Genomic DNA, 26806 nt, shown 5'->3' with positions numbered 1-26806 from the left:
TCAAATAAATAAGTAAAATCTTTAAAAAAAAAAAATCCATCATTAGGTGCTTCAAAGAAATAAACGGAGTCATTTTTTCCCCACTTTCTGTTTCTTGCCTTGAGAAATTTAATGATTTAGGGAAAGAGGAAAGAGAGTTGGGGGAGTCCTAATTGGTGTCCGCTCTTAAGGTAGTTGATGACTTCAATTCACTGTAAGCAATTGCTCTTAATATAATAATTCCTTTTTTATCTGTGCCCACATAGACCCATGCCCATTACTAGAACTGGAACAGTCCTGACAACAGAAAGTGCTGGTATACACCCCCAGGTCCAAGGGGCTGCTATGTTCAGGAGATAATATGCAGAAAAAATAAATAAAATATCACAAATTTTTCCATAACCCTTCTCCCCTAATAAATACCTTAACTCCTGTTAGCCAGTATTGTGTCACATTGTAACTCATAGCTGCAAGGGATGCTGGGAAAGTGTGTAACTGGAAAAGGGGAATAGGATTACTTTCACTGACCTAGATCAATCATGATTCATCCTTGGGAGGAGGTATATTGCCCTGTGAAAAAAATTAAGGTTTAGTTTTCAAGGAATAAGGTGAGGACAATGGCTATTGTTGGTAACATTATCTGCCACATATGGCTTGGAATATGCTGATTCTCTATCCTTAGCAAGGTATCAAATTTTCTTTACAGGATTTTGCACTGTTGTTGCTGGGGAACTACTGAGACACCCATCTTATTCTGCTGTCCTCTTTTAAAGATTGATTATGATGGTTCTAAGAATGTGGGGTTCCCAGGGTCACAGTGCTTATTAGTGGTAGAGAGACTAGAAAGCAAATCTCAGGTCACTGTTCTTTTCCACTATAATTCATCTGTTCTAGCGATTTTTTAAAAAGATGCTTTAAGAAAAAACTTGAAATGAGTGACAAAAATCAATTACAAGCCAACAACAACCAAAAAAAATTTTTTGCTGAATAAATTAATAGATTAATTTTCCTTAATCAAATTAAAACTGGGAAAGGGACTGTGCGTGGGGACAGGGGAGGACATCTGTGTTGTTCATTATACACTGTCGTATTGCTTGAATTGATTGCAGTGATACGTGTTTTCTTGATTAAATTTTATTTGGGGGAAAATATGTGAATTCTCTTTTAAAAAACGAAATAGTGCTACTAGACTTGTAATAATATGAAAAACTATACCCTGTTTCTGTTTTCCCCATCCCTAATTGCTGATCCCAAAGAGAAGCACTTTGAGCTCCTAAGTGTGATTTCTTATATTTCTTCAGTTTTTCCAAATCATGTTGTTATTTGACACTTTTCAGATTTATATATATATATTTTACTATGGCAAATAAGAATTTAACTCTCTTACCACCACCAATATCTCTGATACACATCACTCAGACACAAACTTCTCCTTACTCCTTCCTTGAAATATATTACCATTTTGGTTAAATTCCCATTTAGTTGGTAATGTCTCAATACTTTAAAATACCTTAGTTATTTTGTAAATTTCATAATTTTCTTGGTTATGTTCTTTCATGAAGCTATATATCTTCCTGTTCCTTATGAACTGTTTTTTTTCTGATACAGAACTATTGACAAATTCATGGGACATCTCCTACATATGAACTTTTATTCTTATCCACCTTATGCCTAAGCTACGCATGATCATACCAGTCATCCTTATACCTATCAGCACCTCTGGTATGAATATTCTTGGCCTTTCTGATGGATCCAAGAATCATTTACAGGGTGACCTTTAGTCCACCTTGTGGGTGCAGGTTCTGAAACCACAAAGCATGCCTGGTCTAATGGCTTTTCTTCTCTTCCCCAGTTCTGCCTTTTCAAGCCCTGTCTTTTACCAGAAAGAAGAGGAAATGACTGAATCCCAGGTAAATTTTAAGTAGTATATTTGTTCTCTGCTTTATTCTACAGTGTAGTTTAAAAGAATTATAGTAATTCATATAGTAAATTGGAAAATCCTCTATAGTTAAAGCTTTTTCAGAGGAAATAGAGTTGGAAGATTAAGACCAGGAAAGAGTTAAAATATGGTAATGCAGGAATGCCTGGGTGGCTCAGTTGTTAAGGGTCTGCCTTAGGCTCAGGTCTTGGTCCCAGGGTCCTGGGATTGAGCCCTGCACTCCTGCTTGGGCTCCCTGCTCATGCTCGGCAGGAAGCCTGCTTCTCCCTCTCCCACTCTCCCTGCTTGTGTTCCCTCTCTCGCTGTCTCTCTATTTGTCAAATAAATAAATAAAATCTTTAAAAAATATATATGGTAATGCAGAAAGGTGTTCATTCAGAGAGATAAAGTTGGGCTTCAGTTTTCAATTTCATTATTATAGGTGAAACAAACCAGAGCAAAAAATTCATTACATAATTTGCATTATAAATAAAAATGAACTTTTCCATTTAGGTAGTTTTTATTTGAGGACAATAATTTGCATTGTAAATAAAAATGAACTTTTCTTAGGAGAAGTAAGCTTTTCTTTGGTACCTAGGGCAGTAAATATAGTGTGACCTCTTATAGTTGACAAACCCAGCTATTTTGATGGTCTGTTTTGATAAAGGATAAAATAAAGAATATATGTTAAAATAGCCAGCATTGGAAAGAATGCAAATGAAGATTATCAGAAAAAGGAATAAATTATCCCTTTCGTGCAATGGAAGACCACACAACAATTAAAAAAAAAAAATGACAGATACTGGTTACTCACAACAATATAGATAAATTTCACAAACACTGGAGTGAGAGAAGCCAGAGACAAAATAGATGGTTCCATTTATATGTAGTTTGAAATCTGGGAAAACTAATCTGTGCTAGAAATCAGGATAGTAGTTACCCCTAAAAGGATGTTAACTGGGAAGGGATATGAGAGAATCCTCTGGAGTGCTGAAAATGTGGTTATTTTGACCTGATTACATAAATATTTAAATGTATAAAAGTGTATCATGTTGTACACTTAAGATTAATGCATCTTAGGGGTGCCTGGCTGGCTCAGTCAGTAGAGCACGTGACACTTGATCTTGCGGTTGTGAGTTTGAACCCCACGTTGGGTGCAGAGATTACTTAAAAATAAAATCTTAAAAAAAAAATTAGTACATTTTACCACATTATTCTATATGTGTCATACATAATTTTAAAGAATACTAGAATATCTGAAGAAATAGATATGTGTCTCTCAAATGACCCTATATAATTATATTTTTCAATGAGTATTTGCTATAGATTGGGCCACAGTCTAATAATTTCTGGTAAATTATTATAATTTTAGGCACTGAAATGTGAACAGAGAATGTTTTATTTGGTTTACTGGTGTGTTTCCAACCCCTAGAACATTCTATGCCTGGTATGCATAGTTTTTGTGAATATTTGTGGTTTTAGTGACTTGAATCCATGGTTCCTTGTTTATTTTACTCTTAAAGTAAGTGATATCAGGACGCCTGGGTGGCTCAGTCTGTTAAGCATCTGCCTTCAGCTCATGTCATGATCTCAGGATTCTGGGATCAAGCCCTGCATCGGAGCCCCCGCATGGGGCTCCCTGCTCAGCAGGGAAGTCTGCTTCTCCCTCGGCCCCTCCCCCCTGCTTATGCCTTCTCTCTCAAATAAATAAAATCTTAAAAAAAAAAAAAAGTTGATGTCTGCCTCCTCTTCAAGGATAATTCCTTTTCCTCAGAACTTCATCCTTCATACTTCCTTTGGAATCTTTCTCTTTACAGATTTATCCTGCACTCTTAGCTATTAAACATATCTCACTTTACTGCTATTTCACCCTCAGCTCAAAGCTTTCATATACTGAGATATACCTTTCTTTGATTATGTGTCCCAATTAGCAGCTTCTCTACTTATCCAGTTTTTTCTTCAAACTCAGTTAATTTTCAAAGTGAACACACTGTGTAACTTACAAAAGCAATAGATCAAGAATTAGAACATTACCCTAACAGCCATGAAATTTCTTCTGCACCTTTCCAAGGTCATCACCCCTATCCCAGGGCTAAGCACTATTCAACTGCTATCACCACAGATTATCTCTGCCTAAGTTTGAACCTTATTAATGTATACACTCTGTGTCTGGCTTCTTGTGCCTAATACTATGTTTGTCAGATTCATGTTGAATTATTGCATGTAGTTGGTAGTTTGGTTAATTTCATTGCTTTATATTATTCAATTATGTGAATAAAAGACAATTTTATTTATCCATTCTATTACTGATTGCCATTTAGGTAGTTTTTATTTGAGGATAATTACAAATATTATTGCTATGAACTTTCTTGTAGATGTCTTTTGTTGCACATATGTACACATTCTTTTGTATATAAACCAAAAGTAGAATTGCTCAGTTATAGGTCACATACATAGGTTACCTTTTATTGATACTGCCAAGCAGTTTTCCAAAGTGGTTGTCCAAAATTTCACTTTATAAGAAAGGAAAAGTCTGTGTTAATATCAGGTAAGATAAAAGTCAAACGTAGGCTTTAAACAAACAAAAAGAACAGTGTTTTAAAATGAGTGCAATAGATAATAAAGATAAATAGTTTAGGACTGCTTCCTTATCAAATAACCTGCAGCAAATTTACTATAAGGAACACTGAAAATAAGAAGATACATATCAGTAGGGAAACTTTCATCTGTCTTAGCTCATGCTAGATGAGCTAGACAAAAAATACATATATATCTACCAATAATAATTTGATAGAGCTAATAGATTAAGATAGCTTATAGCCTGGAAACCGTTACTATCTCTTATTTGGATATTGAAATAACCTAGAAACTGACCGTGTATTGGGTGTGAATAAAATTCAATAAATTTCAAAAGTAGAGGGGCGCCTGGGTGGCTCAGTTGTTAAGTGTCTGCCTTTGACTCAGGTCATGATCCCAGGGTTCTGGGATCAAGTTCCACATCAGGCTCTCTGCTCAGCAGGAAGCCTGCTTCTCCCTCTCCCAATCCCCCTGCTTGTGTTCCCTCTCTCACTGTCAAATAAATAAAATAAAATAAAATCTTTAAAAAAATTTTTTTTCAAAAGTAGAAACTATACATGGCAATAGTTCCACAATGCAATTAAATATGAAGTTAATAATAAAAGATTCAAAAAGAAAAACATTCACATGGAATTTTTTTAACTAGCCTAAGCAACTCAGATCAATGGGGACATAAAAATTTGTTACAGAACATCTTAAAAAATAACAGAAGAAAACCCAGAGGCTGAAAAAATATTTAATAAACATAAAAGAATACACCATTCTAGTAGGCAGTGAAATGTGTGCTCAGAACTCCCCACACTCCAGCACATTAAGGTGGAGTGAGATAGGCAGTAGTTAGGATACTGTACCTATCCTAGAATGCCTACACCATTCACTGCCTAATTCTAGTAATTAGAAACAAAATGAGAAAATTAAAAAAGGAATTGGTAAGAATAAAGTTCAAGTCAGTGAGTTAGAAAAACACAAAATAGAACTAATAAAGAGCTGCTTCTTCCTCTGTCTCTCTCGTTTTTCTTCTTTATTATTTTAAAATCTAGGAAGAGGGAGGGAGAAGTAGAATAAGCAGCCACATACCCAGCTCCCCAAATTAGCATGTTTTAATATTTTGTCATTTTGCCTCAGGATTTTTTTCAACAAAATAATCAGAATATTACAGATACTTTGTCCCCAGAGGCAGTCACTCTATCTATATCCATAGAGTTCATGGTTTTATATTTTTACCACATAAATTTGTATATATGAACACTACTTAATATTGCTCTGTGTTTTAGATTTTTAAATAACTGGGAACCTGATGGACTTAGTTCTGCAACTCATCTTTTTTTTCCACTCCACATTGTGTTTTCAGACCTATTCATGTTAATATATGTCTTTTTGACTTTATGTCCTTTCCCATTGTTTTGATTTCCTGTGTCAATCCCACTCTATCTTAATTACCATATCTATATTATAATAAGTCTTGATCTGATAATGCAAATGAATCCTCCATCTTTTTCTTCTTCAGCATTGTCTTAGCTGTTTGTAGCTATTTATATTTCCTTATAAATTTTAGAATTAGTCTATTTCCACAATTAAAACTGCTGAGAATTTGACACTGAGTTATGTTTACAAATATATTATCTGCATATGAACAGTTTTCTTCATTTTAAATCCTCATACCCCTTTTTTTTCTTGCCTAATTATGATTGTTAAACGTAGTAGAAGGTTGAATAGATGTGGTGGTGAGTGATCTTTGTCCCATTCTCAGTCTTAGGGGTATATATTCAGTAATTCATGAGTAAGTATGATAATATGGTGTAGGTATTTTTGTAAATACTCTTCTGGTTCAAGGAAATTTCCTTTTATTCCTAGTCTGCTAAGAGTGTCATAAATTGGTGTTAAGTTTTGTCAAATACTTGTATATATAATCTTGATCAACATTTTCTCCGTTTTTCTGTTAATTTGGTCAATTACAAAACTAACCAGGTTAAACTAACCCTGGTGGGTGTATACCCACTTGGGTATTTTTTTTTCCTGGAGAGTGAATACAGTAATTTATAATAAGGTATATTTGACAGATATCAGAACTTTTTTTTTTTTTTAAGATTTTATTTATTTGACAGAGAGAGACACAGCGAGAGAGGGAACACAAGCAGGAGGAGAGGGAGAGGGAGAAGCAGGTCCCCTGCGGAGCAGGGAGCCCGATGCGGGGCTCGATCCCAGGACCCCGGGATCATGACCTGAGCCGAAGGCAGACGCTTCAACAACTGAGCCACCCAGGCGCCCCCAGAACTTTCTTGAAAGCAGAATTTTGTAGGTTGACTTCTGGCATTAGAAGGTAGGGTGGAACCAAGATATACGCGACTTGCAAACTTATTTTATTTAGCAGAGTTCCTGTAGCGCCTACCACAAGTACTCAGTGAATGCTCTTTGGACAGAGATGTCCAAAACTATGAAGATGAATTTTGCCCAATGCCAGTGCTATTCTAGTAAAATCAATTTTGTGCTTATAAATTCTTTAGAGAATTTGAACATTGTCTGACTCTCATTTACCTCCTCACATCTTACTCCATATTTTTTTGTCCATTAACTTTATTCAGTGATTTCATATGTATAAGGGTCACAGAATTACTCATACTACACTGAGATGTGCATTAAAAATATAGTTTATTAAAAATATGTTATATTCTTTATGAGTTCTGTTTAACAGAATGAAAAAAAGCTAGTTTTAAAGTAGTCTGGTTCAAAACTTAGTACATTGTAAATTGTTTCTTTGAATAATTATTCAGTCATTTAGATTCCCCTCTGTACCCCCATCCTCTGTTAAGGTGGTGTCTGAGGTATGGAAAAAGATCTTTATAACTTGGGGAGGAGGATAGTCCCTGGTCCCTTCATGAATGTGAGCTGGCTGGTATCCAGTGAATCTGCTTTAGCTGGCTCCTTTTTTTGGCATTCTGTAGCTGAAGAATTTGTGTTATGTTTCATCTCAGTCATGGTACAAGAGCCTCTCCTTTTCAACTGTCCTCCTTTGGATCTTGCTCCCTCCATAGATTTCTTGAGTCTCTGTCATGTCCTTCAAAGAGTTCCTGGATTCCATATATCCTGCAACCTATGGGGCCCCCTTGTCTTCTGCAAGGGCCCTATCACACCCTACTCAGGATGTATCCTACAATGGGAACCAAAGGCTACTTAACGTCCTTCCAACTTGACAATGACACTTTGCCCTCCTAACTACTGCCTATCTCACTCCACCTTAATGTGCTGGAGTGTGGGGAGTTCTGAGCACACATTTCACTGCCTACCTCTCTACATCCATGGTCTTTCTTTTCTCTCCCAGGCCTCCAAGGGGAAGGAGAAGGTTTTCCTCTTCCAATTTACCCTCTGTCTTTTCAATAGAACTAAAATGGAAAAAGGGCACAAGAAATAAGGAAACCTAATATAACTACACATATTTGAAGTCTGTGAGTGCCAGTGTGAAGCCTGACGTAGTATAAAAGAAGGCCATGGAAGGGCCCAGGGTATTGATGACAAAGTGGATCTATTCAGAAGTAAGAAAATTAGGCACTAGAGAAAGAATATCCCATTTTGTGCTTTTCTTGCCATATTATCTGTTTTTCATCTGGAAATAATAGGTTCATTTCTCCAGAAACATAGAGCAGAGTGCCTAGGAAAATTAAATTGACAAGCCCACTGCGTAATCTGCATTTGGCTAAGTCCTTTACTTGAGCTACTCATTTTTTCATGAGGATTTTAACCTATGTTTGGTGTCACTTCCTTTGAGTCTGAGGAACTTGCTTTATTATTTCTGGTGAGGCCGCCTGCTGTGAATTCTCTGTTTTTGTTTATCTGGAAATATATTTCATATTCCTTTTCTTAAGGTGAAATTCACAGAATATAAAATACTTTAAATCGAACGATTCAGTGGCATTCACTGAGCCATTCACAATGTTGTGCAGCCACCATCTCTATCTAGTTCCAAAACATTTCATCACTCTAAAATAAAACCCCATGCATTAAGCATTTACTCCCCCATCCCATTCTCCCCCAGCCCTTGGCAACCACCAATCTGCATTATGTCTCTATAAAATTGCCTATTTTGTATAATTCATTTAAGTAGAATCATAAAATATGTTACCTTTTCTGTCTTGCTTATTTACTATAATCATCTTTATTTTTGAAAGATCACTTTGCTAGATATATGATTATTAGTTGAGGGACACCTGGGTAGCATAGTTGGTTCAGCGTCTGACTCTTGGTTTCGGATCTGGTCATGATCTCAGGGTTGTGAGATCAAGCCCCACCTTGGGCTCTGCACTGAGCGTAGAGTTTACTTGGGACTCTCTCTCTGCCTCCCTTCCGTCCCCCCAACCCCCGTGCATGCACGTGTTCTTTCTCTCTGTAAAATAAATAAATTTTTTTTATTATGTTAGGTTAATCACCATACATTACATCATTAGTTTTTGATGTAGTGGTCCATGATTCATTGTTTGCATATAATGCCCAATGCTCCATGCAGAACGTGCCCTCTTTAATACCCATCACCAGGTTATCCCATCCTCCCACCCCCCTCCCCTCTAGAACCCTCAGTTTGCTTTTCAGAGTCTGTAGTCTCTCATGGTTCGTCTCCCCCTCTGATTTCCCCCCATTCATTCTTCCCCTCCTATCTTCTTCTTTTTTTTTTTTTTTTAACATATAATGTATTACTTGCTTCAGAGGTACAGATCTGAGATTCAACAGTCTTGCACACTTCACAGTGCTCACCATAGCACATACCCTCCCCAGTGTCTATCACCCAGCCACCCATCCCTCCCACCCCCACCACTCCAGCAACCCTCAGTTTGTTTCCTGAGATTAAGAATTCCTCATATCAGTGAGGTCATATGATACATGTCTTTCTCTGACTTATTTTGCTCAGCATAATACCCTCCAGTTCCATCCACGTCGTTGCAAATGAGAAGATTTCATTCTTTTTGATGGCTGCATAATATTCCATTGTATATATATACCACATCTTTATCCATTTGTCTGTCGATGGACATCTTGGCTCTTTCCACAGTTTGGCTATTGTGGACATTGCTGCTATAAACATTGGGGTGCACGTACCCCTTCGGATCCCTACATTTGTATCTTTGGGGTAAATACCCAGTAGTGCAATTGCTGGATCATATGGTAGCTCTGTTTTCAACTTTTTGAAGAACCTCCATACTGTTTTCAAGAGTGGCAGCACCAGCTTGCATTCCCACCAACAGTGTAGGAGGGTTCCCCTTTCTCTGCATCCCCGCCAACATCTGTCATTTTCTGACTTGTTAATTTTAGCCATTCTGACTGGTGTGAGGTGATACCTCATTGAGGTTTTGATTTGGATTTCCCTGATGCTGAGCGATGTTGAGCACTTTTTCATGTGTCTGTTGGCCGTTTGGATGTCTTCTTTGGGAAAATGTCTGTTCATGTCTTCTGCCCATTTCTTGATTGGATCATTTGTTCTTTGGGTGTTGAGTTTAAGAAGTTCTTTATAGATTTTGGATACTAGCCCTTTATCTGATATGTCATTTGCAAATATCTTCTCCCATTCTGTCGGTTGTCTTTTGGTTTTGTTGACTGTTTCTTTTGCTGTGCAAAAGCTTTTTATCTTGATGAGGTCCCAATAGTTCATTTTTGCCCTTGCTTCCCTTGCCTTTGGTGATGTTTCTAGGAAGAAGTTGCTGCGGCTAAGGTCGAAGAGGTTGCTGCCTGTGTTCTCCTTTAGGATTTTGATGGACTCCTGTCTCACATTTAGGCCTTTCAGCCATGTTGAGTCTATTTTTGTGTGTGGTGTAAGGAAATGGTCCAGTTTCATTCTTCTGCATGTGGCTGTCCAGTTTTCCCAGCACTCTTTGTTGAAGAAACTCTCATTTTTCCATTGGATATTCTTTCCTGCTTTGTCGAAGATTAGTTGACCATAGAGTTGAGGGTCCATTTCTGAGTTCTCTATTCTGTTCCATTGATCTATGTGTCTGTTTTTGTGCCAGTACCATACTGTTGATGATGACAGCTTTGTAATAGAGCTTGAAGTCCGGAATTGTGATGCCACCAGCTTTGGTTTTCTTTTTCAACATTCCTCTGGCTCTTCGAGGTCTTTTCTGGTTCCATACAAATTTTAGGATTATTTGTTCCATTTCTTTGAAAAAAGTTGATGGTATTTTGATGGGGATTGCATTGAATGTGTAGATTGCTCGAGGTAGCATTGACATCTTCACAATATTTATTCTTCCAATCCATGAGCATGGAACGTTTTTCCATTTCTTTGTGTCTTCCTCAGTTTCTCTCATGAGTATTCTATAGTTTTCTGAGTACAGATTCTTTGCCTCTTTGGTTAGATTTATTCCTAGGTATCTTATGGTTTTGGGTGCAATTGTAAATGGGATCGACTCCTTAATTTCTCTTTATTCTGTCTTGTTGGTGTATAGGAATGCCACTGATTTCTGTGCATTGATTTTATATCCTGCCACTTTACTGAATTCCTGTATGAGTTCTAGCAGTTTTGGGGTGGAGTCTTTTGGTTTTTCCACATAAAGTATCATATTATCTGCAAAGAGTGAGAGTTTGACTTCTTTGCCAATTTGGATGCCTTTTATTTCTTTTTGTTGTCTGATTGCTGTGGCTAGGACTTCTAATACTATGTTGAATAGCAGTGGTGATAGTGGACATCCCTGCCGTGTTCCTGACCTTAGGGGGAAAGCTCTCAGTTTTTCCCCATTGAGAATGATATTCGCTGTGGGTTTTTCATAGATGGCTTTTATGATATTGAGGTATGTACCCTCTATCCCTATACTCTGAAGAGTTTTGATCAAGAAAGGATGCTGTACTTTGTCAAGTGCTTTTTCTACATCGATTGAGAGGATCATATGGTGCTTGTTCTTTCTTTTATTAATGTGTTGTATCACATTGATTAATTTGCGGATGTTGAACCAACCTTGCAGCCCAGGGATAAATCCCACTTGATCGTGATGAGTAATCCTTTTAATGTACTGTTGGATCCTATTGGCTAGTATTTTGGTGAGAATTTTTGCATCCATGTTCATCAAGGATATTGGTCTGTAATTCTCCTTTTTGATGGGGTCTTTGTCTGGTTTGGGGATCAAGGTAATGGTGGCCTCATAAAATGAGTTTGGAAGTTTTCCTTCCATTTCTATTTTTTGGAACAGTTTCAGAAGAATAGGAATTAATTCTTTAAATGTTTGGTAGAATTCCCCTGGGAAGCCATCTGGCCCTGGGTTCTTGTTTGTTGGGAGATTTTTGATGACTGCTTCAATTTCCTTAGTGGTTATAGGTCTGTTCAGGTTTTCTATTTCTTCCTGGTTCAGTTTTGGTAGTTGATACATCTCTAGGAATGCATCCATTTCTTCCAGATTATCTAATTTGCTGACATATAGTTGCTCATAATATGTTCTTATAATTGTTTGTATTTCTTTGGTGTTGGTTGTGGTCTCTCTTTCATTCATGATTTTGTTGATTTGGGTCATTTCTCTTTTCTTTTGGATAAGTCTGGCCAGGGGTTTATCAATCTTGTTAATTATTTCAAAGAACCAGCTCCTTGTTTCGTTGATCTGTTCTACTGTTCTACTGTTCTTCTCGTTTCTATTTCATTGATTTCTGCTCTTATTATTTCTCCTCTCCTGCTGGGTTTAGGCTTTATTTGCTGTTCTCTCTCCAACTCCTTTAGGTGTAGGGTTAGGTTGTGTATTTGAGACCTTTCGTGTTTCTTGAGAAAGGCTTTGCTATATACTTTGCTCTTAGGACTGCCTTTACTATCCCAAAGATTTTGAACAATTGTGTTCAGTTTTCATTTTCATTTGTTTCCATGAATTTTTTTAATTCTTCTTTAATTTCCTGGTTGACCCATTCATTCTTCAGTAGGATGCTCTTTAGCCTCCATGTATTTCAGTTCTTTCCGACTTTCCTCTTGTGATTGAGTTCTAGTTTCAAAGCACTGTGGTCTGAAAATATGCAGGGAATGATCCCAGTCTTTTGGTACTGGTTGAGACCTGATTTATGACCTAGGATGTGATCTATTCTGGAGACTGTTCCATGGGCACTAGAGAAGAATGTGTATTCTGTTGCTTTGGGATGGAATATTCTGAATATATCTGTGAAGTCCATTTGGTCCAGTGTGTCATTTAAAGTCTTTATTTCCTTGTTGATCTTTTGCTTAGATGATCTGTCCATTCAGTGAGGGGGCTCTTAAAATCCCCTTCTATTAGTGTATTGTTGTTGATGTGTTTCTTTGCTTTTGCTGTTAATTAGCTTATATAATTGGCTGCTCCCATGTTAGGGGCATAGATATTTACAATTGTTAGATCTTGTTGGATAGACCCTTTAAGTATGATATAGTGTCCTTCCTCATCTCTTATTACAGTCTTTGGTTTAAAATCTAATTTGTCTGATATAAGGATTGCCACCCCAGCTTTCTTTTGGTGTCCATTAGCATGGTAAATGGTTTCCCATCCCTTCACTTTCAGTCTGGGGGTGTCTGCGTCTGAAATGAGTCTCTTGCAGACAGCATATTGATGGGTCTTGTTTTTTTATCCAATCTGATAGCCTGTGTCTTTTGATTGGGGCATTTAGCCCATTTACATTCAGGGTAACTATTGAAAGATATAAATTTAGTGAAATTGTATTGCCTATAAGGTGACTGTTACTGTATATTGTCTCTGTTCCTTTCTGGTCTATGTTACTTTTAGGCTCTCTCTTTGCTTAGAGGACCCCTTTCAATATTTCTTGTAGGGCTGGTTTTGTGTTTGCAAATTCCTTTAGTTTTTGTTTGTCCTGGAAGCTTTTTATCTCTCCTCCTATTTTCAGTGACAGCCTAGCTGGATATAGTATTCTTGGCTGCATATTTTTCTCATTTAGTGCTCTGAATATATCATGCCAGTCCTTTCTGGCCTGCCAGGTCTCTGTGGATAGGTCTGTTGCCAATCTAATGTTTCTACCATTGTAGGATCTCTTCTGCCGAGCTGCTTTCAGGATTTTCTCTTTGTCTCTGAGACTCGTAAGTTTTACTATTAGATGTTGGGGTGTTGACTTATTTTTATTGATTTTGAGAGGGGTTCTCTGTGCCTCCTGGATTTTGATGCCTGTTTCCTTCCCCAAATTAGGGAAGTTCTCTGCTATAATTTGCTCCAATATACCTTCTGCCCCCCTCTCTCTTTCTTCTTCTTCTGGGATCCCAATTATTCTAATGTTGTTTTGTCTTATGGTATTGCTTATCTCTCGAATTCTGCTGTCGGGATCCGGTAGTTGTTTATCTCTCTTTTTCTCAGCTTCTTTATTTTCCATCATTTGGTCTTCTATATCGCTAATTCTCTCTTCTGCCCAATTTATCCTAGGAGTTAGAGCCCCCATTTTTTTATTGCACCTCATTAATAGCCTTTTTGATTTCGACTTGGTTAGATTTTAGTTCTTTTATTTCTCCAGAAAGGGTTTCTCTAATAACTTCCATGCTTTTTTGAAGCCCATTTAGTATCTTTAAAATCATCATTCTGAACTCTAGTTCTGACATTGTACTGATGTCCATATTGAGTAGGTCCCTGGCAGTCAGTACTGCCTCTTGTTCTTTTTGTTGAGGTGATTTTTTCCATCTTGTCATTTTGTCCAGAGGAGAACAGATGAATGAGAGAACAAAATGCTAACAGGGTAACAATGTCCCCAGAAAATATACTCTAAACAAATCAGAAAAGACGGGAAAAGTAAGGGAAAGAAAGAAAAAAAAAAAAAGATAAAAACAGAACAAAACCAAAAAAACAATATGATCAAATATGATCAGGATGGTGCATAGATCAGTGCCACACACTAGATTTTGGGTGTATTTTGGTCTGTTAGAAGAAAGTGCCTCCCAAAATTTTAAAGAAAGGAAAACTTATGTATGTACAAAAATAAGGGTTGTATGATGAAGGGATGGAATATGATTGTAAAGATGAAAATTATAAAACATTTTATAAAAGGAATTGATAAGTTGTTTGAAAAAAGAGAGAATAGGATTAAAAAAAAAAAAGAATGTGATCAGGCAGGAGACTAGAACAAAGCCATACAGTAGAGATTTAGGGTATATTTTGATCTGTTAGAAGAAACTGTATCTCAAAATTTTAAAGAGAGAACAACTTATGTCAAAAATAAGGGTAACTACTATGAAGGGATAGAATATGACTCTAAAAATGAAAAATGAAAATGTTTTTTTAAAAAGGGATTGATAAGATGTTGGTTGAAAAAGAGAAAAGAGGGCGCCTGGGTGGCTCAGATGGTTAAGCGTCTGCCTTCGGCTCAGGTCATGATCCCAGGGTCCTGGGATCGAGTCCCGCATCGGGCTTCCCGCTCCTTGGGAGCCTGCTTCTCCCTCTGTTTCTCTCTGTCTCTCATGAATAAATAAATAAAATCTTTAAAAAAAGAAAAAAAAAAAGAAAAGAAAAATTCAAAAAAAAAGTTTAAAAAAAATAATTAACTTTGAAAGACTAAAGAATCATGGTAAAAAAGCCATGAATTGTATGTGCAGTATTCCCTTAGCGCTGGAGTTCTGCCGTTCTCTTTGATCGGTAAACTTGGTCTTGACTGGCTGTTCTTGCTGATCTTCTGGGGGAGGGGCCTGTTGCCGTGGTTCCCAAATGTCTTTGCCGGAGGCGGAATTACCCCCCCCTTGCGGGTCCCGTGCTAAGTAATCTGCTTGGGTTTGCTCTCTGGAGCTTTTGTTCCCTGCAAGCTTTCCGTTGGGCTTTGGAGGACGAGAGTGAAAATGTCGGCCTCCCAGTCTCCACCCCTGAGGAGCCGAGAACTCAGGGCCCCACTCCTCAGTGAGTCCCAGATAAAAGCAGTCAGTCACTTCCGTCTCCCCGGTCTCCAGCCGCACTCGGTGCTCACCCAGCCTGTGGCCTTTGACCGAGTGCTTCTATCTCTGGTGCAGGACCCCGTGTGGAGTCTCCAAACCCAGCAGATCCATGCGGTGCGCTTTCACGCCGCTCCTCCTGCGGGAGGAAGGGGAGTCTCCCTGGATCTGCCACTTGTTGGGTCCCTGCTGGAGGAGCAGTGGCCCGACTGTGCCGCGGATCACAGTTTATGGCAACTCCGAGCTGAGAGCCTGCGCCTCGGCTCTGTCTCTGCAGCCGGCTTCCCCGCTCCGATACCTGGGAGCTCTGCCACACTCAGGCACCCCTGGTCTTTCTGTGACCCTGAGGGTCCTGAGACCACACTGTCCCGTGAGGGTTCCACCCCCCCACTTAGCCACCGGAGTGACGTCCCTCAGCGGTGCCAACTTCTAAACGTTGTGATTTTGTGCTCGCTGCTTTATCACTTGCCAGAAGCGGCGGACGGAGGCCCCCTCCCCCACCGTCTATCCTCCCAAATATCTAATATCGCCTTGGATTCACTTCTCCACACGTCCTACCTTCCAAAAAGTGGTCGCTTTTCTGTTCAGAGAGTTGTTGCTATTCTTTTCTTTGATCTCCAGTTGAGTTGTTAGGTGTTCAGAATGGTTTGATCCCTATCCAGCTGAATTCCTGGGACCAGACGAAATCCAGGTCTCCTCCTCTGCCATCTTGCTCCGCCCCCCAAATAAGTAAATTTTTAAAAAAATATTATTACTAGATAGTGTTTTTTCTTTAAGCATGTTGAATATACTGTCTCATTGTCATTTGGCTTTCATTGTTTCCGATGAGAAGTCAGCTGTTAGTTTTATTGTGGCCTGTAGATAATGGATTATTTTTCTCTCGCTGCTTATAAGGTTTTCTCTTTATTTTCAGCATTTTTAAAGTTTTATTTTATTTTTATTTTATTTTAAAGCCGGTATAACATACAGTGTTATATTAGCTTCAGGTGTATAATACAGTAATTCAGCAATTCTGTATACTACTCAGTGGTCATTATAAGTGTACTCTTAATCCCCTTCACTTATTTCACCCATCCCTCCTATCCACCTCCCCTCTGGTAACCATTAGTATGTTTTCTATTGTTAAGAGCCTGTTTCTTGCTTTGTCTTTTTTTTTTTCCTTTGTTTTGTTTCTTAAATTTCATACATGAGTGAAATCATATGGTATTTGTCTTTCTCTGACTTGTTTCACTTAGTATTATACTGTCTGGTTCCGTCCATGTTGCTACAAATGGCAATATTTCATTCTGTTTATGGTTAAGTAATATTCCATTGGGTGTGTGTGTGTGTGTGTGTGTACTACATCGTTTTTATTCATCTGTCAATGGGACACTTGGGTTGATTCCATAATTTCGCTATTATCAATAATACTGCAATAAACATAGGGGTGCATATATCTTTTTTAATTAGTATTTTCTTAATCTTCGGGTAAATACCAGTAGTGTAATAACTGGGTCATATGATAGTTTTGTTTTTAATTTTTTGCCAAACTTCCATACTATTTTCCACAATGCCTGCAACAGTTTGCATTCCCACCAACAGTGCATGAGGGTTTCTTTTTCTTTACATTGTTGCCAACACTTGTTGTTTCTTGTGTTGTTGCTCCCAGCCTATTACTAAGGCCACAGTCTGATTGTTGTGCGTGGTTATCATCCCCTCTCACCAGGGCAGAGGTCACTTTGGAATGGTGTTGGCCCCTATGAGGGCTGCTTACACACTGCAGGCTTGTGGCACTGCTTTGGATGGGCTCTCCTAAGAGCATATTGCAGGGGGGGAATGCACAGAAGTGGGTAGGAGGAGTTCAGGATGCATGCTGTTAGCAAGGTTTGCCCGGGTCTGCTGTGTAAGGGGACCTGGAGCTGAGGCCTGGCTGGAAGGAGTGTGTCCACAGAGGCATGTGGGAGCAGGGCATACTGTTAGCAAGTTAGGTAGCCAGTGTCGCCACTGTACTGGTTCTTGCTATTTCTGGAGAAGCCTCCCAAGGATCCCTGCCTCTCTAGCACATGCTCTGAGATTAGTAAACAAATCTCCCTCCCATATACCCTGGGAGTTTTTCAAACTGCTGTTTCTATGTTATATCTCTGTGGGGCTTTTTATGCTCTTTATGGGTGGGGGCTCAGTTTCCTCTCACCGACCTCTCCCAGAGCTGAGCCTGCTCATTTTTAAAGTTTCAGGATTTGAGTCCCACTTACTTTTTTTTTTTTTTTAAGATTTTATTTATTTATTTGACAGAGAGACACAGCGAGAGAGGGAACACAGCAGGGGGAGTGGGAGAGGGAGAAGCAGGGAGCAGGGAGCCTGATGCGGGCCTCGATCCCAGGACTCTGGGATCATGACCTGAGCCAAAGGCAGACGCTTAACCGTCTGAGCCACCCGGGCTCCCCTTGAGTCCCACTTACCGTAAGAACTTCTGAGTCTTAGCCCCTTTGGTTTTCAAAGCCAATGTTCTGGGGAATTCATCTCACTGGACCTCCGCAGTATTCCTTTCCCCTCGAATACAGTCCCGTGGGCTGTTTAGTTCCTGACCATGTCTCCATCCTTCCTACCCTCTTGGATGGTGCCTCTTCTCTATATTTAGCTGTAGCGAGTTGTTCTGACATTTTCTGGGTTACTTACACTCATGTGAGTTGTATTTGTAGGACAGGTGAGCTTAGGGTCCTCCTGCTCCACCATCTTCCCTGGAATTCTACTTTTAGCCTCTTGATTATGATGTGTTTAGGTTTGTATCTGCATGTTCATCCTGCTTAGGGTTCATTGAGGGTTTTGGATTTCTGTATTAGGGAGTTTTTAAAAATCAAAAACTAGGAAGTTTTCAGCCATTTCTTTCAATATTGTTCTGTTCTTTCCTCTCTGATGTTCATATATGCATATGTTCATGTGCTTATTGCTGTTTCACATTTCTCTTAAGTCTGCATTCATTTTTAAAATTTTTCTTTCTTCCTTAGATTGCATAGTTACTTTGATCTGTTTCTTTCTAAGCTTGTTGATTTTTCTTCTGCTAACTCAGATCACCGTGCAACTCTGACAAAGCCTTAGCCAGGCCAGTGGAAAGTTGCTGACCAAAGCTTTCTCATTAGAAGAGTCTCATATCAGGTAGAAATGGTTCAGGCTTTAATACCTCACTGTTAGTCTTAGCTGGGAGTAGCTTGGGAAGATCATGGTCTCAGCATGAACTCAGTAGTAGAAGCAAAGATGAACAGCTGGAGGATGTTCACCAACTATGCTTCTCAAAGCTGGTTCTCTTGAAGGGGATCTAAGCACATACCTCCATGGTTGCTGCAAAGATAGTACTTTGAAATGTACCTGTCTGGCATGAGCATTTTTATCTGTCTCTGTAGATTTGCCTATTGACGGCTTATGACAGCAATTCTAGATAACAGATGCTTAAACAAGACAATTTTATTTGTCCCTCATGTAGAAGTTCAGGTACCAACAAACAGATTTAGTCCTCTATCTCCAAGGAATAGGGAACCAGAATCCTTCTATATCATTGCTCTTTCTCATTATCCTCTAATAGTTGGCTTCTGCTTCATTGACCCAAATGACTAGATTTGCCTGGTTATCACATTTCCTTACCATTCCACAGGAAGTAGGAAGACAGAAAAGGTATCACCTCATCCCTTTAATCTCACCAGTAGTTGCACATATTTCTACTTTCATCTCATTATCTAGAATATGACTGTATAAAAATATGTAGATTCCAGGAATTGAAGAATGATTAATTTTTTTCAGGAGGCCATGAGCCCAGCCAATACTTTGGAAAAGAGGAAGAATACATCCTGGGGTAGAAGAGTAACATTCTATGCTACAGTGGCACACTATCACACTATTTCTTCTTTTTCTATTTTCTTTTTTTTTTTTTAATAATTTTTTTTTTTAAGATTTTATTTATTTGGCAGAGAGAGACACAGCGAGAGAGGGAACACAAGAAAGGGGAGTGGAGAGGGAGAGGGAGAAGCAGGCTTCCCCCCGCCGAGCAGGGAGCCTGATGTGGGGCTTGATCCCAAGACCCTGGGATCATGACCTGAGCTGAAGGCAGACGCTTAATGACTGAGCCAGGTGCCCCGTTTTTCTATTTTCTATTTCTTCTTTTTCTTTTTAGATCATGTATATTTCATACTTCTTTTATTATTGGAGTATAATTCACAAGCTATTTCAGTTTTCAAGTGTATAGCATCTTGATTCAGCAATTCTTACATTACTCATTGTTCCCTATGATAAGTGGTTACCATCTATCGCTGTACAAGAATATTACAAAATTATTCACTATATTTTTTTTTTTTTAAAGATTTTATTTATTTATTTGAGAGAGAGAGAGCATGAGAGGAGGGAGGGTCGGGAGGGTAAGAGGGAGAAGCAGACTCCCTACCGAGCAGGGAGCCCGATGCGGGACTCGATCCAGGGACTCCAGGATCATGACCTGAGCCGAAGGCAGTCGCTTAACCAACTGAGCCACCCAGGCGCCCTCACTATATTTTCTATGCTGTACTTTTCATCTTTGTGACTTACTCATTTTATACCTGGGAGGTCATACCTCTTAATCCCGTTTATTCCCCCCACTCACCTACCCTCTGGTAACTACCAGTTCCCTGTATTTGAGTCTTTATTTTGGGTTTTTTTATATGTTCATTTGTTTTGTATTTTAGATTTCACATAGAAGTGAAATCAGCTGATATTTGTCTTTCCCTCTCTTGCTTATTTCACTAAGCATAATACCCCCTGGATACATTTATGTTGTTGCAAATGGCGAGATCTCCTTTTTTATGGCTGAGTAATCCATCATATATGTATCTATGTATATATATCACATTTTCTTTATCTGTTCATCTATCAGTGGACACTGATATCTTGGCTATTATAAAGAAGGCTGCAGTAAACATAGGGGTGCATATATCTTTTTGAATTAGTGTTTGCATTTTGCTGTCCATTTTTCCCAACACCATTTGTTGAAAAAACTGTCTTTCCCATTGGATATTCTTTCCTGCTTTGTCAAAGATTAATTGACCATATAATTGTGGGTTCATTTCTGGGTTTTCTGTTCCATTGATTGTGTGTTTTTGTGCCAGTACCATACTGTTTTGATTATTGCAGCTTTGTAATATAACTTGAAGTCCAGAATTGTGATGCCTCCAGCTTTGCTTTTCTTTTTCAAGGTTGCTTTGTCTATTCTGGGTCTTTAATGATTCCATACAAATTTTAGGGTGTTCTAATTCTGTGAAAAAATGCTGTTGATATTTTGCTAGAGATTGCATTACATGTAGATTGCTTTGGGTAGTACAGACATTTTAACAGTATTTGTTCTTCCAGTCTATGAGCATGGAATATTTGTTTCTTTGTGTCATCTTCAATTTCTTTCATCAATGTTTTATAGTTTTCAGAGTACAGGTCTTTTCTCTCTCTTGGTTAGGTTTATTCCTAGGTATCTTAATTGTTTTTGGTACAGTTTTAAGTGGGATTCCTTGATTTCTCTTTCTGCTGCTTCATTATTGAAGAATAGAAATGCAACAGATTTCTGTAGATTTTGTATCCTGTGGCTTTACTGAATTCATTTATCAGTTCCAGCAGTTTTTTGGTGGAGTCTTTGGGTTTTCTCTCTATATAGTATCATGTCATCTGCAAATAGTGAAAGTTTTACTTCCTCCATACCTGTTTGGATGCCTTTTATTTCTTTTTGTTGTCTGATTCCTGTGGCTAAGACTTCCATTACTATGTTGAATAAAAGTGGCGAGAGTTGACATCTGTCGTGTTCCTGACAGTAGAGGAAAAGCTCTGTTTTTCCTCATTTAGGATATTTGTTGTGGGTTTTTCATATATGGCCTTTATTATGTTGAGATATGTTCCCTCTAATCCTACTTTGTTGAGGAATTTTAGTGTGAATGGATGCTGTACTTGGCTCAAATGCTTTTTCTGCATTTACTGAAATAATCATGTGGTTCTTACCTGTTCTTTTATTAATGTGATGTATCATGTTGATTGATTCGTGAATATTGAACCATCCTTTGCAACCCAGGAGTAAATCGCACTTCATCGTGATGAGTGATATTTTAAATGTATTGTTGGATTCAGTTTGCTAGTATTTTATTGAGAATTTTTGCATCTATGTTCATCAGGGATATTGGCCTGTAGTTCTCTTTTTTAGTGATGTCTTTATCTGATTTTGGTATCAGGGTAATTCTGGCCTCATAGAATGAATTTGAAAGTTTTCCTTCCTTCTCTACTTTTTGGAATAGTTTGAGAGGAATAAGTGTTAACTCTTCTTTAAATGTTTCGTAGAATTCACCTCTGAAGCCATGTGGTCCTGGACTTTTGTGTGTTGGGAGTTTTTTGATTACTGATTTGATTTCTTTTCTGGTTCTTTATCTATTCAGGTTTTCTATTTCTTCCTGTTTCAGTTTTGGTAGTTTATATGTTGGAGGAATTTATCCATTTCTTCCAGGTTCTCCAATTTGTTGGCATATAGTTTTTCATAATTCTAATTATTTGAATTTGTGTGGTGTTGTTATTTCTCATCTCTCATTTGTAATTTTATTTGGTTCCTTTCTCTTTTTAATTTTTTCAAAGACCCAGCTCCTGGTTTCAATGATCTTTTCTATTGTTTTTTTAGTTCCTGTATCCTTTATTTTTGTTCTAATCTTTATCATTTCCTTTCTTCTGCTGGCTTTAGGCTTCATTTGTTTTTCTTTTTCAAACTCCTTATGGTATAAGATTAGATTGTTTATTTGAGATTTTTCTTGTTTCTTGAGGTAGGCCATTTATCACTATAAACTTCTCTTTTCTAACAGCTTTTGCAACATCCCCTAAATTTTGGACTGCTGTGTTTTCACTTTCATTTGTCTTCATATTTCCTCATTTGATTTTTTTAATTTCCTCATTGATTTCTTTGTTGACCCATTGGTTGTTTAATAACATGTTGTTTAGCCTCCATGTGTTTGTTTTTCCCAGGTTTTTTTTTTTTTTTTCCTATTTTCATACTATTGAGGTTGGAAAAGATGCTTAATGTGATTTCAGTCTTTTTAAATTTATTGAGACTTCTTTTGAGTCTAAATGTGATCTGTCCTGGAGAATTTTTCATGTCTCCTTGAACATAATGTGTATTCTGTTGTTTTGGGAAGTAATGTTCTGTATATATCTATTAAGTCCATCTGGTCTAATGTGTCATTCAAAGCCACTGTTTCCTTGTTGATTATCTGTCTGAATGATCTATCCACTGGTGTAAGTGGGTTGTGGTTGTTAAAGCCTTTTCTACTATTGTATTATTATCAATTTTTCCCTTCATGTCAATTTCTTTCATATATGTTTTGGGTGCATAGATATTTACAGTTGTTATATACTCCACTTGGATTGATCCCTTTATCATTATGCAGTACCCTTCTTTGTCTCTTGGTAGTCTTTAAGTCTGTTCTGTTTCATGTAAGTATTGCTACCCTAGCTTTTTTTTTTTGCGGGGTGGGGAGGGCTTCTATTTGCATGGTATATGTTTTTCCATCTGTTCACTTTGAGTCTCTTTGTTCCCTTAGGTCTGAAGTGAATCTGATATGCAGCATATAGATAGATACTGGGTTTTTTATCCTTTTAGTACCCTGTGTCTTTTGCTTGGAGCATTTAGTCTAGTTACATTTAATAGGATTATTGGTAGGTATGTACTTAATACCATTTTGTTAATTGTTTTCTTATTTTTGTAGCTCTTCTGGTTTTTCTTTTCTTGCTCTCTTCCCTTGTGGTTTGATGGTTGCTGTTATGCTTGGGTTTTATTCCCTTTATTTTTTGTATAGGTATTATATTGATTTTGTAGTTACCCTTTGGGTTCATATATAACATCTTTTGTGTATAGCAGTGTATATTAAGTTGTTGCTTGAGTTTGAACACATTCTAAAAGCACTAAGTTTTTACTCCCCCTCCACATTTTATGTATATGATGTCATATTTTACATCTTTTTCTTTTGTGTCCCTTGACTAATTTTCATAGATATAATCGATGTTGCTACTTTTGTGTTTTAATTTCTGTACTGGCTTTTTAAGTGATTAACCTACTACCTTTATTATATGTTTGCTTTTATATGTGAATTGTTTTCTTACATAATTTCCTCACTTCTAGTTTGGCCTTTTCTTTCCACTTAAAGAGTTCTCTTTAACATTTCTTGTAGAAATGGTTTAGTGGTGATGAACTCCTTTAACTTTCTTTTTTTTGGTCTGGGAAACTCTTTATCTCTCTCTCTCTCTCCTTTTTTAAATTTTTTTATTATGTTAGTCATCATACAATACATCATTAGTTTTTGATGTAGTGATCCACGATTCATTGTTTTCGTATAACACCCAGTGCTCCATGCAGTATGTGCCCTCCTTAATACCTATCACCAGGCTAACCCATCCCCCCACCTCCTTCCCTCTAAAACCCTTAGTTTGTTTCTCAGAGTCTATAGTCTTTTTATTCTGAATGATAACCTTGCTGTGTGGATTATTCTTGGTGTAGGTTTTTCCCTTGCAGCACTCCAAAATTTCACGCCACTTTCTTATGGCCTGCAAAGTTCCTGCTGAAAAATCAGCTAAGCCTTATGAGGTTTCCCTTGTGTGTAACTCTTCTTGTCTTTTGCTGCTTTAAAATCTCTCTTTATCAACTTTTTGCCTTGTAACTGTGTGTCTTGGTGTGGACCTACTTGGGGTCATCTTGTTTGGGGCTCTCTGTAGCTCCTGAACTTGGCTTTTTCCTTCCCCACATTAGGAAAATTTTCAGCTATTATTTCTCCAAGTTTTCTGCCCCCCTCATCTCTCTCTTCTCCTCAGATACCTGTAATATAAATGTTATTTCTCTTAATGATGTTGCAGAATTCCCTTAACCTATTATTCTGCATCTGCTTCTTTCTTAAATCTCTCTTCTTCACTTTTCTTCTTCCTTCCTCTTCCTCTCCTCCTCCTCTACCTCCTTCTTCACATTATTATTATTTTGCTGTTCACCTTGTTTCATTTCTCCCAGATCATTGATCCATTCTGCATTCTCTAATCTGCTGTTAATTCCCTCCAGTATATTTTTTTATATCAGTTGTTGAATTCTTCAGCTCTGACTGGTTCTTTTTCATATTTTCTATCCCTTTACTGAATTCTGAGTTCATCCACTTTTTTTTTTTTAAAGAATTTTATTTATTTATTTGACAGAGAGAGACAAAGCGAGAGAAGGAACACAGCAGGGGGAGTGGGAGAGGGAGAAGCAGGCTTCCCGCCGAGCAGGGAGCCCGATGCGGGGCTCGATCCAACACCCTGGGATCATGACCTGAGCTGAAGGCAGACGCTTAACAACTGAGCCACCTAGGCGCCCCTGAGTTCATCCACTCTTAATGTCCAGTCAGAATCTTTATGATCATTACTTTGAATTCTTTATCAGGCATATTGCTTATCTCCATTTAGTTTAGCTTTTTTACTCTGATTTTGTCTTGTACTTTCATTTGGGACATATTCTTCTATCTCTTTTTGTCTTACTTTCTGTGTATGTTTTTTGTGTATTAGGTAGGCCAGCTACATCTCCTGATCTTGAAAGTTGAGGACTTACGAGAAAAGGTCCTGTGGTTCCCTGTAATGCAATCCTTACTGGTGACCAGAACCAGGTGCTCCAGTGGTGTCCCCTGTGTAGGCTTCATGCTCTTTCCTGTTGTGCCTGAGCTGTATTTGCCTTCAGCCAAGCCAGTTGCAATGATCTGCTTTGATTTTTTTTGAGATTTTATTTATTTATTTAATAAGAAAGAGCATAAGCAGGGGGAGTGGCAGAAGGAGAGGGAGAAGCAGGCTCCCCACTGAGCACAGAGCCTGATGTGGGGCTCAATCCCAGGACCCTGGGATCACGGCCTGAGCCAAAGGCAGACACTTAACCAGCTGAGCCACCCTGGCACCCCCTGCTTTGCTTTTTGTGGGCACACTGAGCAGGATTTGCTCCCTGAGTCATTGAGGGACCTGGCTGCCACCAACATGGGCTTGTTGGTGGGTAGGGCCAACTCTTAGCCTACCTGTCTACAATTAGCCTATCACAGTTGTAGGTGCACTGAAGGGCGGGGTTTGCTCCCTGTACAACCAGCTAAGAGACCCTGCTGCAGGAACTGCATGTGCACTGGTGTGTGGGGTTATTGGTCCTCCTCCCCAGGGCAGGAGTCAGTCGGAGCGGCACAAGTCTGTCCATGGCTACCTGCCAGAGTGTCGAGGTAGGAGCTGCTTTAGAGGGATGCATGCTGAGGTGGATGAGTTGGATGGGGAAGGTTGGCATGTGGACATCAGGTGGGGGCACACAGTGCTAGCAGGCTAGATGGAGAGGGTTAGTGTTTGTCTGCTTCATTATTTATGTTTAAAACATCAACTTTTAGGGACGCCTGGGTGGCTCAGTCATTTAAGTGTCTGCCTTCAGCTCAGGTCATGATCCCAGGGTCCTGCGATGGAGTCCCGCATCCTCTCTCTCTGACAAATAAATAAAATCTTTCTAAAAAATGTCAACCTTTAAATATGAAGATTTATGTATATAAATTCTAGATTTCTCATTTTAAGACTATATTTTCATGTTTACAAAATTATTTTAAGTATTTTCAAGATTATTTTAATGATTTCTTTTTGAATTCTCTCACTCTTCAGCTGGGTGCAGTTAGGATTTTCTTGCCAAATCTGTGGTGTTGGTTTTTTATTTACTAGTTTATTGATCCATCTTAGGAGAAATCTGAGGCTGAGGCAGTATTATCAAGAATTCATCTTATATGCTTCTGTCCTTCAGTGTGATTAGTGAAACCATTTTGCTGAAACCAGGTTTCTGCATTATGTTTATTCCTCAGTCCTACTTCTTAACCAGGTCCTTTGTTCGGGCTTAGTTTGGTCATTATCCCGGTTAAGGGGAATTCCCAACAACTCCCTGAATTTCAGGGTCTTAAAAATTTGATATTTTGCTTTCTTTTTTAAATAATTTTTTCTTCAGCTTCATTGAGATATAATTTACATATAATACTGTGTTAGTTTAAAGTGTACAGTGGTGGGGTGCCTGGCTGGCTCAGTCAGTAGAGCATGCAACTCTTGATCTCAGAGTTGTGAGTCTGACCCCCACATTGGGCCCAGAGCTTACTTAAAAGATAATAAATGGTGTTGATTTGATGTACTTGTGTATTACAAAATTATTACCTCCATAGGATTAGCTGACAATTACCATTTCTTTCTGTGTTGAGAACATTTAAGACCTACTCTCTTAGCAACTTCCAAGTATATAATACAATGTTCTTAACTGTAATCACCTTGCTCTGTACATTAAATACCTAGAAATTATTTACCTTATAATTAGAAGTTTATACCCATTGGACCGACATTCCACGTTTATACCCATTCTCCCACTTCCCAGCCCCTGGTACCACCACTCTACTCTGTTTCTAAGAGTTTGGCTTTTTAAGAGTTCACATATGAGTGAGATCACAGAGTACTTGTCTTTCTCTGTCTCACTTCACTTA

General features: G+C 38.3%; 1 protein-coding gene across 4 annotated transcripts in view; it reads left to right on the top strand.

The window, feature by feature from the left end:
• Nucleotides 1-26806, top strand: part of ZNF569 (zinc finger protein 569) — a 61886-nt gene that overhangs the window by 15573 nt on the left and 19507 nt on the right. For 2 of the 4 annotated variants that reach the window (XM_035023623.1, XM_035023624.1), the window contains exon 3: nt 1832-1889. In XM_035023623.1, coding sequence (XP_034879514.1) covers nt 1832-1889 — 58 coding nt within the window. Of the gene's footprint in view, nt 1-1829; nt 1890-26806 lie in introns of those variants that run through there. The other 2 variants (XM_035023627.1, XM_035023626.1) reach the window with 1 other exon arrangement.

The sequence above is a fragment of the Mirounga leonina genome, unplaced genomic scaffold (genome assembly GCF_011800145.1).
Source record: "Mirounga leonina isolate KUSES-001 unplaced genomic scaffold, KU_Mleo_1.0 Mir_177, whole genome shotgun sequence".
Classification (NCBI taxonomy): Eukaryota; Metazoa; Chordata; class Mammalia; order Carnivora; family Phocidae; genus Mirounga; species Mirounga leonina.
The sequence above is the reverse complement of the archived record's forward strand: the minus strand, read 5'-3'. Positions and strand labels throughout refer to the sequence as shown.